Here is a 15,773-nt window from a genome sequence, read left to right as displayed (position 1 = left end):
AATAAAGTAAGAAAATGACCTGCACACTGCCCTACATAATTACTGTCTCTGACCCCAAACCAAACATGAGGGAAATGGTATCACACATGAAAGCTAAACTTCATCCCTAGCATTAACTGATTGCCCAGCTGTTCTATTCATTGTCACGATCAAGTTTTCTATACTGTGACTGCCCAGGCAAAAATGTACAGGAATGCATGAAAGAAGCAATTTCATGGTTGAACAGCCTTGCACCATTGAGTCAGAAAATAGAGTTACACTCAGCTCACAAGGTGGGCTTTGCTACCAATGGTTGATCACTATAAACTTCCTCTGTGCACATGGGAAGTTAAAATAAATAATAATAATAATAATCAGTGGGCATAGGAGAGTGAAATTGCTCCCTTTCCAACACAACCCTTTAAAACTTGTAAAAAAAGATTGCATAGGTTGTATTCTAAAACTCTACAAACAATCCAGTAGGAATAACCTATTCTCCTAGCACAGATATGGATCCTTCAATAATGTCAATCCTAGGCTGGAAATGATGATGATTATGATGCCTAGTATTTATTTTGTATTGGTAATAGTTACAGTGGCAAAGCCAGTATCATCATCAGTATTCATGTATTAAATATTGGGTGTGGAGAGAGAGAGAGAGAGAGAGAGAGAGAGAGAGAGAGAGAGAGAGAGAGAGAGAGAGAGAACTAAGACGTCTGCTGTGAGATTACTATGTGCCAAGCTGTTTTATTTGGTAATACTCCAGGCTGAAATGCTTCATATTTCTTCAAACATGAGCTAGTGACTGAGGATCCCAGTCTTGTCCAGTGAGTTCATGGCAGTGGTGAAATTTGAACCAGTGACTTCCTCTTTCAATGGCTGAAATATGGCAACATTTCCTCAGCAAGAATACAGAAAAATAGATGTATGCAGAGCTTTTTTTTCTTTAAAAAAAATGCTTAGGGGCATTCTCATTTTGACTCAAGAAAATCACCATTTTATAGTTCAAATCGGGAAAAATAAATACAGTAAATGGACAAAAGAACAAAAATTCACAAAATGTTTAGGGGTATGCGTACCCCTGCGTACCCCCAGAAAAAAAGCACTGGATGTATGTGTACACTAACCATACCTTGGTATTATGCAGGTTAAATCATAGTAATGTCTACTAAAAACAGAATGGAAATACACAAATGAGCTGCAGGCATTCCATACATGGAATTTGGGCTTCTTTGCAAAACAATTTGCCCATCCCAATTTAAAAAGGTGCTGTGGTAGCTGAATTACAAGTTCAGAACAACTTTTTAAATGCAAAGACACTTCTTATATTTAAGATGCACATCCATTGGTTCTAGCTGCACAGGCCAACCTTCAGACAGAGAACTTTAAAAATAAACTAACATATGGAGCACCACGCCAGTGTCTAAAATCCAGGTGCTCACCTATCCTCTAGAGACAGGCTGTCCTCCACTGTCAAGCCATTATTAGACAAGTCTGATTTCCCCCCAGCTGGTCAAGGGCAGCCCTTTATGAATCCAGCTGTCTTTGATGTTCACATTGAGAAATGCCTTCATAAGATTGCTACATCTGTCACCAGGCTGTGCTGCTAATTCTTCATTTGCTGAAACTAGCTGATTTCAGCCCGAATGGGCTGGAGGCTTTCCTGGATATTATTACAGTTCTGACAAATAACAAATGCAAGTGATGCACATAAAGTTCACCTGCAATCTGAGCAATGAACTGAAGCAAACAGCCTGGTGCAGTCAAAAGCAGACAAGGCAAGATAAAAATACAGAATCTTTATATTGACTGTGGTTCTCTGTGCCTCAAATTCGAGTTGCCTACAAGCAGAGTAGGGACTGTAAATCAATACAGATTGTCTGCTGTGATGAATTTTTTGATCACAGGAATGCAGTGTGAAGAAGGAAAGGCTTTTGGTTTCGATTAGAGATAAGTGGATCCCTCTTATCCCACCATTTCACTATGCCTTGGGTTTTGCTCCAGTTGTCCTCTGGAATGTTGAAACTATATATTTTATGCATGTATGCACAAGTGTGCACACAAACTCACTCTCACCTACTATTTCCCCATAGAAACTTAAATTCTTTTTTGTAATGTTGCCTTTCTGAAAGAATTAAAATTCTATAAATTTATATAAAAAAGAAACTGAAAGAACCATTGGTTGTGAAGTTTCATTAATTCAAAATTCCAAAACTCAGGGGGAGAAATTAGTCAGAGTAGAATACTGTAACAATCTAGACAATATAACTTTCTCCTCTGTTTGCAAATATCAAAATTTCTGCCAATAGCATATTTGTGTCTCTTGTGGATAATATATAAAATCCGTCTCAATGCCACACCATCTCACTCCAATGCTCCCATATCTAGAGGAAACAAGACAGAATCCTTTTTTTAAAAAAAAAAAAAGAGGAAGATTCAGCCTTTCCTGACAGTAGAGATAGAACCCAACAGTAAATACTAGTCAAGGTTGTGGGGTTCCACAAGGCTCAATCCTATCCCCCACGTTGTTTAACATCCACATGAAACTGCTAGGTGGGGTTCTGCAGAAGTTTAGAGTACGTAGTCAGCAGTATGCTGATGACACCCACCTCTGTTTCTCCTTTACATCTGCAGGTGAGGCAGTGGAAGTGCCAGACCAGTGTCTCGCCTCAGTAATGGACTGGATGAGAGCCAATAAACTCAATCCAGATAAGACTGAGGCACTGTTAGTGGGTGGTTCCCTAGTCCAGATGGGTGGGAGATCGCCTGCTCTTGCTGGGGTTACATTTCCAAAAGTCAATGGGGAAAAAAACCAGCTACAAAAAAGCTAATATATATTATTTATTTTCCACTATACAATTAAAGAACTCAAGAGTGACACTTTATGCTAACAATAAAGCCAGTTAGTAGACTAGACAGAGAAAATGTGCTGTGCCCAAAATTAGCTGATAACCTTAGAGGAGATTTGAAGGCTATTCCCAGGACCAAACCCAACACTATAACCACAACAAGAAGCAGGTTCAAATGCCAAAATCTCTGTGTACTTCATGTATCATTGGAACCCCTTTGAGGGCTGGAATTCTTTCCTGGTATAAGGGTTCCATGCCACGCCCACCTTCAGATTAGCAGCCAGCCTCCTCCTACAGTATGTTGCCACCCTAGTATTTATAGGTGGCATAGTGGCAGCTGGAGTAGAGACATTATTAATGGGTGGGACGAACACAATCCAGGCTATCATTCATGTGCCACTATCAACTTCCTGTGGTAGCCAGAAAGAAACAGGAGCCATATTCCCCCTGGGGTGAAGTATTGTGCTATAAGATTAGGCTATAAAGCAGGATGGGGAACTTGTGGCCCTCCAGATGTTGGCAGACTGCAACTCGTACCAGCCCCAGGCATCAGTGCAAATGGTTGTAGAGGAAGTGAGCTGTAGTCCAACAACATCTGGAAGGCCATCTGGGTGGTAGCAAGAGCAGAGCACCAGCTTTTTCAATAAGTAATGTAGCTGTTTGGAGACAGGAGGCCCATCCCACACCCAAGGGCCCTAGATTTGTCTTGACGTGTCTGCTGGTCAAACTCTAAGGGCTGTGTAAGTGAAGAATTGCCTTGAAGATGATACAGCAGCCTCTGACATGAATAAAGCATGTCATTTCTTCCCTGAAAATCTAATTTACTATTGTAATGCTTTAGAATACGTGCCGACAACACATATTACTGATACCACGTGACACATTCAAGGCAATTAAAAAATGTCTCCCCCTCTCTTTCTTCATGCTGATCATACTAATATTCAATATCTCCGTTTGTATTAGTTAGAAGGAATGTTTTCTGTGACACCTATTGAATTACTAGCAATTGCCAGAATTATCTTTCTCTGCAGATGCAGAACACCTACAGTGACATTGCTATATCTAAATGGGAAGAGCATGCAAAATGTGTTCCACGCATTACAAGAAGTGTCAGATTCCATGTAATGACAGCAAAGCAGAACTGGACAGGGCTGCTAGAGGTGTTGTCACCTCAAAATGGAAATTGCTTTAATTCTCAGTTAAATATCACAACATAATATAAAAAGCCTTTAAAAACCTTGAATGTTTTGGAGTTGCAGGGCACTGTTAATACACATTTGCATGTTTACAAGTTTACAGATGGATTGTGCACACTCCTCTGGCTTCAATTAACAGTTCCAGTCAACCACTGAAAGCAACGCAAAACCCCAACTCAGTATGGAATAATCAACAAGCATTCTCTGCAACCTCACTTCCATTCCCAGGTATGCATAATCCAAATGAACACACATGCTGGCTAACCATTCATCAGCAAATTACCTGCTGCAGTTCCTTCAAGATGCCTGTACGATGATATCTGCATGTATGCTCTAATCTTCTGACTACCTTAGCACTTACACTTAACGTCTGGCTCTGCCTGCCAGGCATATATGGCATTTTCTAGCCCCTCAACTGAGTGCTACCCTTGTCTCTTGCAGCTCTTACAACCTTTCAACTGGGCACCAGTCTCCTCTCCAGCCCAGATCTGCTCCTTTTAGCTCACCACAGCTAAGCTAGCGCTACCATAACCCATCACAGGCAAGGACATGGCTGCTACTTTCATGCAAAACAACACACACACACACACACACACACACACACACACACAAAATCCCTACAGTTTGCAATTTCTATTCTAGAGAAATTTTATGAACTGTGAAGTGGACCTTACCCTATGTCAATTAAGAGTACTGACCTAGAAGTCATCAGATTTTCCCAGTTAGCTTCTGCAACATCACTAGGGCTGCTATATGTTCGGATTTCAGAAGGTCATAACTACATACTTTACTTATCTACAGCCTGGATTGTGATTTGTCACTGCTGTGAGAAGCTCCTCTAATTGGCTGGCTGAGTATTTTTTATTGGTTCTTATGTTTTTATCTTTGTTGGATTAATGATACTTCGTAATTTTGATTTGATGGGCATTTTCTACAAAGGCGGTTAAAAAATATCCAAAATAAATATGATAATAAAATAAAAAAGATTAGAAATATTGGGAATGTCAATGCAACACACTGGAAAACCATGCCAAATGTGTAAACTTACCCCTCTAGTCTTACATCAGGCAAACTTCTGTTGAATGCAATCATGTCACTGGCCATAAGATTAAATTGGTTGATTTTAAAGAGTTCTTTCATTTTTTCCTGATCATCTTTAGGGATGACAACTGCCTTTCCCATCTCTCCAGGTCCTTCTTGGCTTCTTGACATAACAGCTGTAACAGAAGACATCAAGAAAAAGCACATCCTTAACCATTCTGCATTGTTCTCATCATGTAGAAACTTCCAATCTACTGTTTTCTAGGTCTAAAGATAAGCAGCCATGAGTTTAACTCTTCTTCATGTACATTCAGGTCCATATTTCATAAGGCTGGAGTCAGATCAATAAAACTGAGAGTTTGGGGAACACATTTTCTATTGCCAGCATTCTGTGATGAAGTCATTACTTAAACTACTTATTCACATTCCATCCCTTCAACGAGCTCAGGTTTATATGCATAATTTTATCCCATGTTATGCTTGCAGCAGCCATGTGATGTCATAGCTCCAAGAGAAATCCCCACCTGTGGCAGCCCTGGAAGGGAAGCCTCCACTAGTCCCAATGGGAGCTTTGCTTCAAAGACTAACAGCAACTTCAGAGGTGGGGTCCTGGAACCACGACAAAGGAGGAAAGGGTTGAATCCATCCTCATCCTCCTCATATCCCCAGGTCCCCAAGCACCTACCATTTATTTCTCTCTCTCTCTCTCTCTCTCTCTCTTTAGTTTTAATATTTTTTTATTGATTAGTCAAGAAGCACCAACATAACAAAAAGAAAGAACACAAAGAATCAAAACAGTGAACCATAAAATGTCACCTCCTGCAAGGACAACAGTACAAAAGTACAGTTTCTCCAAAGGAGACAGCCTCTCCAAAGGAACAATAAAGTATTGACACACCTGCTAGTTCTAGTTTTAAAGGAGGAGGGGAAAAACACAATGCAACTTCAAAGTGTGTTACTCCAGTAGTAGTTTGGTCCTTCAAGCAATCAATACAAACATATTCAATATGCCTCGGTTAGTACTGGACTTCACATCTGCACCCACAAGTTTCTTGGGGATAGACAATGTGAAGGGAAATGCTTGAAAATATCCCTAGGAGTTGTTTTCTTTATATTGTGAACAAAGAATATTTCTGCTTGCCCAAAGGCTGCATCCCCAGTTTTTCACCAGTTCCCTCTACCAAGTGCAGCTGTACCTGAGGATTGAAGAACTCAGCAGAATTGTATGTTATATGGTGCAAGGGACCGTTTATTGCAATAAATAAATAAATTTGTCTTTGTTTGAATTTATTTATGCACTGCAAGGACCTAGAGCAGGATACATACATTCAATAAAACATATTTAAAAACAATAAAGCATCACTTAAAACAGGGAAACTAAAAACTAAAAAAAACTAAACAGAAAACATAAACTAAAAAGAAAGGAAAAAAGAAATAAAAGTTTTTAAGCTTAAGGAAATTCACACAAAAAAAACTACATTTCTGACATGGGTTACCATACGTCTGGACATTTCAGCATCTTCTGCTTCTGATGGCCAAATCACAAACGTATGGCAGCCCTACTTAAAACCATAATTGAAACACACACAAAATGTTACAGTGGAAGCCAATCGAAACTGATTCTTCTGCCCTATTGTTTTTTATAAAAAAAACACAGGGCAGAAAGGTTCTTCTTGATGAAATAAGAAGAGTGCAATGACAGTGCCAGATGCATCTCCAAGGGGAAGGATTTCTAATAGCAGGGGAGCCACCACAGAAAAGGCCTTCCACTTAATCATCAAAGGGCTTCCCCTCCTGACCTGAACATTCAGGTAGGCTTCTATGGGAGGAGGAGCTCCTTCAGATATTTGGGCCCCCAAGTTATTTAGGGCTTGGTATATACAAAAACAAGGGATATACATAAACTTTATGATATAAATAAGTAACTGTAGCATGTTTGGAATTTGTTGAGTTTATGCTTCCACTACGTGTTAGTTCTAGTCCCCCCCTGGTTCATGCCACATTTGCAATGCAGCTTTCGGTATCAAACTAGTTGCACATGATTTGCCAAGAGCCTTGCCCCTCCCTGCTCATGCAGACAGGGTGGAGAAAGAGGATTTATACAAAAAGGTGTTAAGGGCTGCACTATTCCTTGGAACCTCCAAAATGCCCCTTTGGCAACATCCACAGAAGTTGTTGGAGTGTTCCTTGAGTGAGCATTGCATAGGATCCTGTGAACAGTGCTTCTGGGACTTGGATGGGGAGCAAATGCACATATTTCAAGAGAAGTAGAGGCAGCCTAACAAGAGCAGGAGAGAAAAAACAATCCTGAAAACAGATTGAGAGTTTTGGGTGAGCTATAGTTCTTTCAATTTTAACAAATATTATCTTTTATTAACTTTTCTGTAGTGCATGCACACTATAAATCGATTACTAAAAAACAGACCGCAGTAATTTCATTGATATCACTAACTAAATTTAATTGTTCTAATATGTGACATTCAGCCCAGACATTCAACAGCCTAGTTTTTGTTCATTTTCATCCACTCCTGGCTTGCTTGTTAAATAATGCTGCAAACAGAATTACAATGCACAGGTACATCATTATCAGCTAATGAACAGTGCAGCTAATGAGAAACTGAGCATCAGCATGCAACTTATTCTTTTTATCTTTTCAGGCTTGTTTAGTGAGCAGCTTCCTTACTATTGACAGACTGTACGTATGTGACAAAATCAGTTGCACATAACTTAGTTATCACAGAATAGGTTTTTTTAAAAAAATGTATTTATTGAAATTTTTATAACGAACAACAAAAACATGCAGACTAGAAAAACCACTGCAAAAACTACAAAATACAAAAATACAAAAAACATACAAAACAAAAACTCCAACTTATAAACCTTGTTTCTAATCTAGTGACTTCCTCATTCCTCCTCTTTCTGCGCTCCATTATAAATCGTCCTTAGTAATTTCTAAATCTTATACAAACTCTAAATTTTACTTAATACTAACTTATTTCTATACCTTTTATATCTTATTATTTAACATTCCAACTATTTCCTTTCTTTTTACTCAATTATGACTAACTCTATCAATACTTATTTCTCACCATTATCTACGACCTCTTTGTATCTCCCTCACTTCCATAAATTCTAATCTATTATACGCTTATTCCTCAAATAAACTTTAAATTCCTTCCAATCATCTTCCACTGCTTCTTCACTCCGATCTCGAAAGTCTCCCGGTCAACTCAGACAATTCCATATATTCTATCAGCTTCTTCTGCCATTCATCCACTATTGGTATACACTATTGGTTACCACAGAATAGTTGCAACTAATCATCCTGTATAGCAGGTATGAGGAACCTCTGGCCCATGGAGTAAAATCTGGCCTGCAAGTGTTCCTAATTTGCCCTATGGGGCTGGTTTCCCCTGCCATGCAAACCTGTCCCACACCTGACATCATATGATGTCATACGTGGGGAATATGAAGCCATAGCTGAAAAGGAACATTTGGAGTGATATTGGAGCATTCTCTTGATTCTTTTACTCTCAGGGCCAAATGCAAGGTACGTGTGATAAAAGAGCTCCAAACCAATGCCAACATATTCATGCTGCAAATATTTCATGTAAGGCCAACCCGGCCAACTCATAATAATTTGTTCATATACCAGTGCACTTACGTGCATGTATTCACAGAAAAAGCTAATTTTGATTAATTAGCAATACTACTCTGGGATATTTACTGGATGAAATTATCCTAGACAACTGAGTACAACAGGCAGGATCGTGTTGACTATAACCGTTTTGCTAACTCTGTAGAATTTAACACCGACCAACAAGCATTAGTGTGTGCATGCTGCTGAGAGTTAGCAACAATCACACGAGAACTGAAATATTTATTTATGAGGGAAAATAATGGCTTTTGCTGTGGGAAATGCTGTCAGGACTATTTTCTTATTATTAAGGAAATAGGAAAAGAGAAGTCTGAAGGCAGAGAATTGCCTTATATACAGAGAGACAAGGTGGAGTCCTAAGGACCCAGAATAACTGAAGGCAGAGAGAGATAGAAAGAGAAAGAGAAAAGCTCATTTCCAAAGCACACACTTTCCTGGTCTAGCAAGAGAGTGAAATTGGGAAAATAAAGGAGTCAACATGAAGCTAGAGAAATGCTAAATTTACTTGTCTGGTGGTAGGAAGGAAACAGAGGCAACACAAACTCCAGTTCTGCTGAGACTACATGAAGAACTATAGCAAGGCTAGATGGAATTGACAGGGGCTTATCATTTTAGATAATCCTTCCCTCTGTCAAAAGTGGCATGCTCCAACCAGAGCAGCTCATCATCCAACCTCAGGGTGACTCTCCCTTATCATCAACCATCAGCTCTTGGGATTGGTGTCAGAAAATTAAAAAGCATTCCCCTTTAGAAAGGCACATCAGAATTCTTGACTAATTCTGAAGAAAATAACAAAAAGGGAAGGATGTAACTAAGGTATTTAAAGAAAAAATAGGGAAATGCACTAGATCTAGCAGCTGTTCATGGGGATAGGTATCTGAAAAAAGAAGCATGGAATGTTCCCCAAAATCTGAACAAATTGGGGGTGCAACATGCAGACAGCTATAAGAAAAACCTATCACGAACTTCACCCTGAATAAAAAAGGGCATTTCACAAAGGGTCCAGGCTGGACATTAGCATCATTATGTAACAAAATTTGTTAGTTCTTCTATATAGTTTTTAAATTGTCTATTCATTTGAGAGCCTAATGCATTCCTTTAAAAATGAGACCAATTAGATAATTATACCAAATCTCAACATTCAGATTACAACTTTATTGACTGAAACCAATGTTGCTTGCATGACAAATTCTAGTTTGAGTCTAGATACAGTTGACAACGGTGGCAGTAATAGCAGCAGAAGCAACAACCCGTTAAGTGTGTTGTAAGCTTTGCTGAGATAATGCATGTGTGCAACATATTCATGTGTACTGAATACTTGAAATTCTTTCTGCAAATTTTGTCGTAGCAACAATTGTCACTGAGATTGCACCCAGACTGTGTTGCTCCCACAGCAGTCTGATCTAACTGCAGCAATCACATTGAGCTTAAGCGGTGAAGCATTTGCAAAAACAGGAATAACATATAAATAAGGTTATTACTATATACTAACGAACATCATCTAATAAAGTTATGCAGAGAAGAGCTTAAGCAACATTAGCAATATTAACTGTGGTACTAAAGTTATACTAAACTGACAGAGCACATTTTAGCAAAATGTTTTTATGTTTTAGATGTGTGCCAAATAAACGAGTAAACTTTAAGCCAACTTTTAAACAGCTGGGGGCCTGCCTAGATAATTTCTGTGTCTTTCGCTTTCCAAATCTGCTCATTAGTAATGACCATCTATAAAAATATGCATTTTGACTACAGCACTGTAGTCAAAAGAAATTTATTGAGTAGTGAAATAATCATTGTGTTTTTAAGCAGACCACACTGATTTAAACTGTGATACATATTTTCAGCCTTTTAAAAAAACTCATGCAGGTCGATACTGAAAACCTAAAGCACAACCTTTTGTCTGCCGGTACTTACAGATTACAAGAAATATAGCAGTAGGAAAGTGAAGCTATTTCTCCAGTAATGATCTAAATGAGTTGTGAATTACCTAGATGAAATGAATGCAGTAAATGAAACACACTATCATTTTGCTAAGCAGACTATGTAGTAGTACTGATAAACTGTAACAGTAATTACCACATTCTTTCATTTTAAAGATTTGTGTATGGCTCAACACACAGAGTGTTCAATGTGACATTGGAGTGAAAAATACATGTAGCAAAACACTCACACTTTATTTTCAGTGCCTCCCTGCTCAAAACGTGAAAAAAGAGGTAGTCTTTGTCTACAACTTTGGCCCATTTAGTGCAATGGTAACATCACAGTTTTGGTACACATTGTAGAAATTCATGCAATCCTATGAGCTGGAGTGGTATTCTGTTGCAAGGAGGCAAAACAGATGCAATTCTGGCTGGCAGAACCGATTATAATATTAAAAAGCATTATCTCCTTAAACAGTCACTTGGGTAAGCTGATGTCCCCCAAACTCCAATCATCTTGATTTTCAGAAAGCACTTGCCTCCTGAAGAGAAAGGAAGATTCAGTTGTTCAGTACTGAAGGAGAAAAACTCTAGATATGCTGATCACATATGTGTGATACAAGTGAAATGGCTTTTGTTTAAGAGCTGTTGTGCTCAGGTTCTGCTTGAGAGCTTCTCATGATCATCTTGCTGGCCACTGCGAGAACAGGACACTGGACTATATGGGCCGTTGGCCTGATCTAGTAGGACTCTCATGTTTTCATCTTTATACCTTAATGGATGAATAAATCACCATTCTAAATGGTCTACTTCACATATTGAAATAAAGTCTCAGCAATCTCCAGTTCATTGCTAATGGAAAAGCAGTGAAGCACTTCCATAGCAACCCTAGCCATAAAAAGGAGCTATAATCAAGAAGGTGGATCCTGCAAAGGATCAAGCCAGTATAGCACAGAAAAAGGCCAATTCTGATTCCCCCCCCCAAAAAAAAACACAACCTCATAGATTGAGAACAGGGTTGGGGAACCTGTGGCCCTCTATAATTTTGCTGGACCACAACTCCCATAACTCTGATGATTGGGCATGTTAAGAAGAAGAAGAAGAAGAGGAGGAGGAGGAGGAGGAGGAGGAGGAGGAGGAGGAGGAGGAGGAGGAGTTTGGATTTGATATCCCGCTTTATCACTACCCGAAGGAGTCTCAAAGCGGCTAACAATCTCCTTTCCCCTCCTCCCCCACAACAGACACCCTGTGAGGTGGATGGGGCTGAGAGACTTCAGAGAAGTGTGACTGGCCCAAGGTCACCCAGCAGCTGCATGTGGAGGAGCAGAGACACGAACCCAGTTCACCAGATTACAAATCTACCGCTCTTAACCACTACACCACACTGGCTCTCAGCTGAGGCTGATGAGAGATGGAGTCCAAATCTATTGGTAAATCTCTGGATGAACAGCAAATATCTCTGACTCTCAACTGCTGAACTATAGCATCAGCAAAATTACTCCATTCTCCCAAATTAAACTGCTGAAATTTAGAAATCTGTGGGTAACCAGAAGTAGATTTTTCATGTGGGAGCACTGTGGGGATTCATTCAGTTCTGGTACTTGAAACAAATTCCTTGGCTTGGGATTCCTTGTGTCTTCTGCACCAGGGTCTGGTGGGTGGGTCTCAAGGTTCTGGTAAAAAAACACCACACCAAGTAAAGCCCACTTTGGATCTTGAAGTCTGGCCATCCTTAAACTAGAGAACACATTCACTGTTAAAGAGTTAAGAGGACTGTCATGCCTCAGATGGATACATCTTGCCACAGGAACCATTACTAAATGCATACTTGACCTTTTCTTTTTTAAAAAATAGATCCCCCTCTGACTAGGGAGAATAGATCTTTTCACCTGGCTCTGGTGAAGATGGATGAATGATAATAATAGAGTGCTCTAAATGCCTCCAAGACCATTGGCACTCTGTCTTGTAGAAGGCACTGCACAGATAAAAATATTCAAAGCACAGAACAAACTGAGATAGCTGTGCTGTTTCCCCCTCTTTTATTTCTCCCCAAACAGAATTTCTGCATCTTCCCTCAGCAGTAGGAGCCTTCTTGCCACTTTTCAATGTGGCTTTGCACATATAACCATCAAATCCTCTGAAAACATACCTTCATAATAATGCAGTGTTTTCATTGCCGAAGAGCACAAAGAAGTTTGTGTGCTTTGTCACTTGTTTTTCCTTTTTTGCTGGGCATTTTCCACAGTAAAGCTAACTGCCTAAATCTATGGCTACTGGTGAAATCAACACTTAGATAATTAAAACAAACACATGTTGTGACTGTTTAAAGAGCAAAGAAGCAATTGCATTATTTTAATTGTGTGCACACAGAGTATGCATATACTGCACCTGTCATTCTGAAGCATATACTTTTCATTGTTACTCTGCTTTTTCATAAATACTAAATTGACTATGTGTCCAGAGAGTCCCTATAAAGCAGTGATCCTAGACAGGGCACAGGCAACTGACATCAATTGCAGTTCACAGTAGACTGTATTGAATACAAATACTGATTGATATCATCCAGAAAGGTAAATATACAATGATCTCCTTCACATATCATATCCTATGAGCTGGGCATGATCCAATTCACACCAAGCCAAGTAAGACCCATTGAACACTTTTGATTAAATCTTTACTTTCTTGGGCTCCTTGATCACTGCAGATGGTGACAGCAGTCACGAAATTAAAAGACGCCTGCTTCTTGGGAGAAAAGCAATGACAAACCTAGACAGCATCTTAAAAAGCAGAGACATCACCTTGCCGACAAAGGTCCGTATAGTTAAAGCTATGGTTTTCCCAGTAGTGATGTATGGAAGTGAGAGCTGGACCAACAAGAAGGCTGATCGCCGAAGAATTGATGCTTTTGAATTATGGTGCTGGAGGAGACTCTTGAGAGTCCCATGGACTGCAAGAAGATCAAACCTATCCATTCTTAAGGAAATCAGCCCTGAGTGCTCCCTGGAAGGACAGATCGTGAAGCTGAGGCTCCAATACTTTGGCCACCTCATGAGAAGAGAAGAATCCTTGGAAAAGACCTTGATGTTGGGAAAGATGGAGGGCACTAGGAGAAGAGGACGACAGAGGACGAGATGGTTGGACAGTGTTCTCGAAGCTACGAACATGAGTTTGACCAAACTGCGGGAGGCAGTGCAAGACAGGAGTGCCTGGCGTGCTATGGTCCATGGGGTCACGAAGAGTCGGACACGACTAAACGACTAAACAACAACAACATACCAAGATTGTGCTTTGTGCAATGTTTTGAGTGAGCAGAGTATTAAGAGCAACAGTTGAGGTTCATCTGGTTGTGCCTCATTTAAGGGACATCTGTAATGTGACAATCAGAGAAAAGGCTTATTTTGCCATGGCACTCCAGCTGTGGAATGTCCCATCACAAAGCTTTCCAAACTTCTCATGTCGGTGACACACTTCTTAGACATGCATCATTTTGCGACACAGTAATGAAGTTTTATTAGCAAACTGGAAGTTAAACTAACCCCTTTCCAGCCCCTGATCACAGTGAGTTTTTTTGCATCAGTTTTTTTTTTAACTGTGCTATTTCAGCAGACATTTCTAGGGGCTTAATCACCTTGTATGGGATTTTGATGATAATTGCTGTTACTAATTATGTTGTTGTTTTATCTACTCCTCTTATTTGTACTTGCATTTTTGTCAGTTGTAGCTCTTGGATTTAAAATGTTAATGTATCCTGCCCTGAGATCATAAAGTGATGAAAGGTTTTTTGTATGTGTAACAAATAGGGGGAAGGATTAACCATAAGTGTGAGCCCCATGCTATGCTCTCAGCATTCCCATGTCCTGCTATGTCCTCCCCCCAACTACCACTAGAATGGAGGCAGGGGGATATTGGGCTGTTGCATGTGTAGGACAAGGTCCACTCATGCAACAAGACCTTCCCCCCCTCCTTGCATGCCCCCTAAATCTGCTCTGGAGGGTTGGGGTAATTTATGGTAAAGAGTATTTCTACACTGAGCAGAAAGCCCTTACTTTGTAGCAAGGGAGTAGGCTAGTTGCTGGGTGATAATAGGCTCCAGTGAGGGCTTTCATTATGCTTTAGGAAGTGGGGAAGGGGAGAGAAAGCAGAGCTGAGACTGATATTATGATAGCCGTAAGTAGAGTATTCTCACAGAGCAACCCTAACCCAGGGCCAGTGTGGTGTAGTGGCCAGAGTTCAAATCCCCTCTCAGCCATGCAGCTCTGGGTGAAAACACCAGGAAGATCTAGGGGAGTGTACTGCTGCTTTCAATAATTTAGAAATTCTGGTTACTAGCCAGATATTGGATTCACAACGGGATGTGCTGCCTGAGGCTGATAAGAGTTGGAGTCAAACAGAGGCGTCTTTACCATAGGGCCTAGTGGCATGTTGTACCAGGGCATCGGCCTCTCAGGGGCGCTGGCGGGGCGCAACCAGCCACTAATCCCTATGGCTCCTCTGCCGTCACCGCCACCTCTCCCTTGGCTGCAGGAATCAGTAGGCTGTCATCAGGCAGCGGAGGAAGAGGCGGTGCCCCACAGCCTTGCAAGTGAGCGTGGGGTTCTGGCTTTCTGGACAGGACTCCACGCCGCGCCTCCTTCTCCTTTCCCCCGCGCTGTGTGTGCACTGGTGGCGAAGCCTCTCTGGAGGCCGCACTCTCCCCTTCCTGGCCCTGTGGCTCTCCACGTAGCGATGGCTCAGCTGAGGCAGAGTCTTGAGGCCTCCCGGCGAGGACGAGATGGCGAGCGCGGTGGGCCTGTTGCGGGATGCGGTGGCAGAGGAGGACGAGGCGCCATGGTCAGGGCCTGGTGGGAAGGCGCACCGTGCTCCCCAGGAGGCTTCAGTGCTGCTCTTCCCTGGCCAAGGCAGCCAGGGGATGGGCCGCGGCCTCCTGCGCTACCCAAACGTGCACAGCTGAGGAAAGCGCAGGTGAGGTGGCAGGCACGCGTGTGTGGGGGGTGGGCTTAAGACGATACTGGAGTCAAACAACATCTAAAGGTTAGCTACCCTGTTGTAAGAAGGTAAAGGGTAAAGGGCCCCCTGACCATCAGGTCCAGTCGTGTCCGACTTTGGGGTTGCGGCGCTCATCTCGCTCTAT

At 41.1% G+C, this 15,773-nt stretch overlaps 1 protein-coding gene across 1 annotated transcript in view; it reads right to left on the bottom strand.

Annotated features, from left to right (window-relative positions):
• GALNT13 (polypeptide N-acetylgalactosaminyltransferase 13) overlaps positions 1-15,773 on the bottom strand; it is a 147,504-nt gene that overhangs the window by 81,872 nt on the left and 49,859 nt on the right. The window contains exon 3 of the mRNA XM_035131738.2: positions 5,073-5,241. Within this exon, the coding sequence (XP_034987629.1) occupies positions 5,073-5,241 (169 nt within the window). The remainder of the gene's footprint in view (positions 1-5,072; positions 5,242-15,773) is intronic.

The sequence above is a fragment of the Zootoca vivipara genome, chromosome 1, assembly GCF_963506605.1.
Source record: "Zootoca vivipara chromosome 1, rZooViv1.1, whole genome shotgun sequence".
NCBI classification, from domain to species: domain Eukaryota; kingdom Metazoa; phylum Chordata; class Lepidosauria; order Squamata; family Lacertidae; genus Zootoca; species Zootoca vivipara.
The sequence above is the reverse complement of the archived record's forward strand: the minus strand, read 5'-3'. Positions and strand labels throughout refer to the sequence as shown.